General features: G+C 42.0%; 1 protein-coding gene across 1 annotated transcript in view; it reads right to left on the reverse strand.

The window, feature by feature from the left end:
* Positions 1-85: 85 nt before the first annotated feature.
* LOC107576087 (carboxypeptidase B-like) overlaps positions 86-312 on the reverse strand; it is a 2,199-nt gene continuing 1,972 nt past the window's right edge. The window contains exon 3 of the mRNA XM_016262351.1: positions 86-215. Coding sequence (XP_016117837.1) covers positions 87-215 — 129 coding nt within the window. The 3' untranslated portion in view covers position 86. The remainder of the gene's footprint in view (positions 216-312) is intronic.

Raw genomic sequence — 312 nt, forward strand, 5'->3', positions numbered from 1 at the left:
GTAATATACAAGTGCCAGGTAGAGCACCCGCACGTTGTACTGTATTCATTTCAAATTCTAATGCAACTCATGCGCACATGTCATACTTACTTAACTTCCATGCCACTCTGCTGTAAAATGGTGAAGACCATGTCAAGCTGGGCTGCAGGAACATGAAGATCAACATTCATGCCAATGGTCACAAGGTCAGGACTGTCAGGCTTCCAGAAATCCACCTGCAGAGGGTGCAATGTGTACACTTACTGAAATAGTGTACATGCAAACATGTCTTTATATATATATATATACAGTGGGTACGGAAAGTATTCAGAC

This window comes from Sinocyclocheilus grahami, unplaced genomic scaffold (genome assembly GCF_001515645.1).
Source record: "Sinocyclocheilus grahami isolate Dianchi unplaced genomic scaffold, SAMN03320097.WGS_v1.1 scaffold3193.1, whole genome shotgun sequence".
NCBI classification, from domain to species: Eukaryota; Metazoa; Chordata; class Actinopteri; order Cypriniformes; family Cyprinidae; genus Sinocyclocheilus; species Sinocyclocheilus grahami.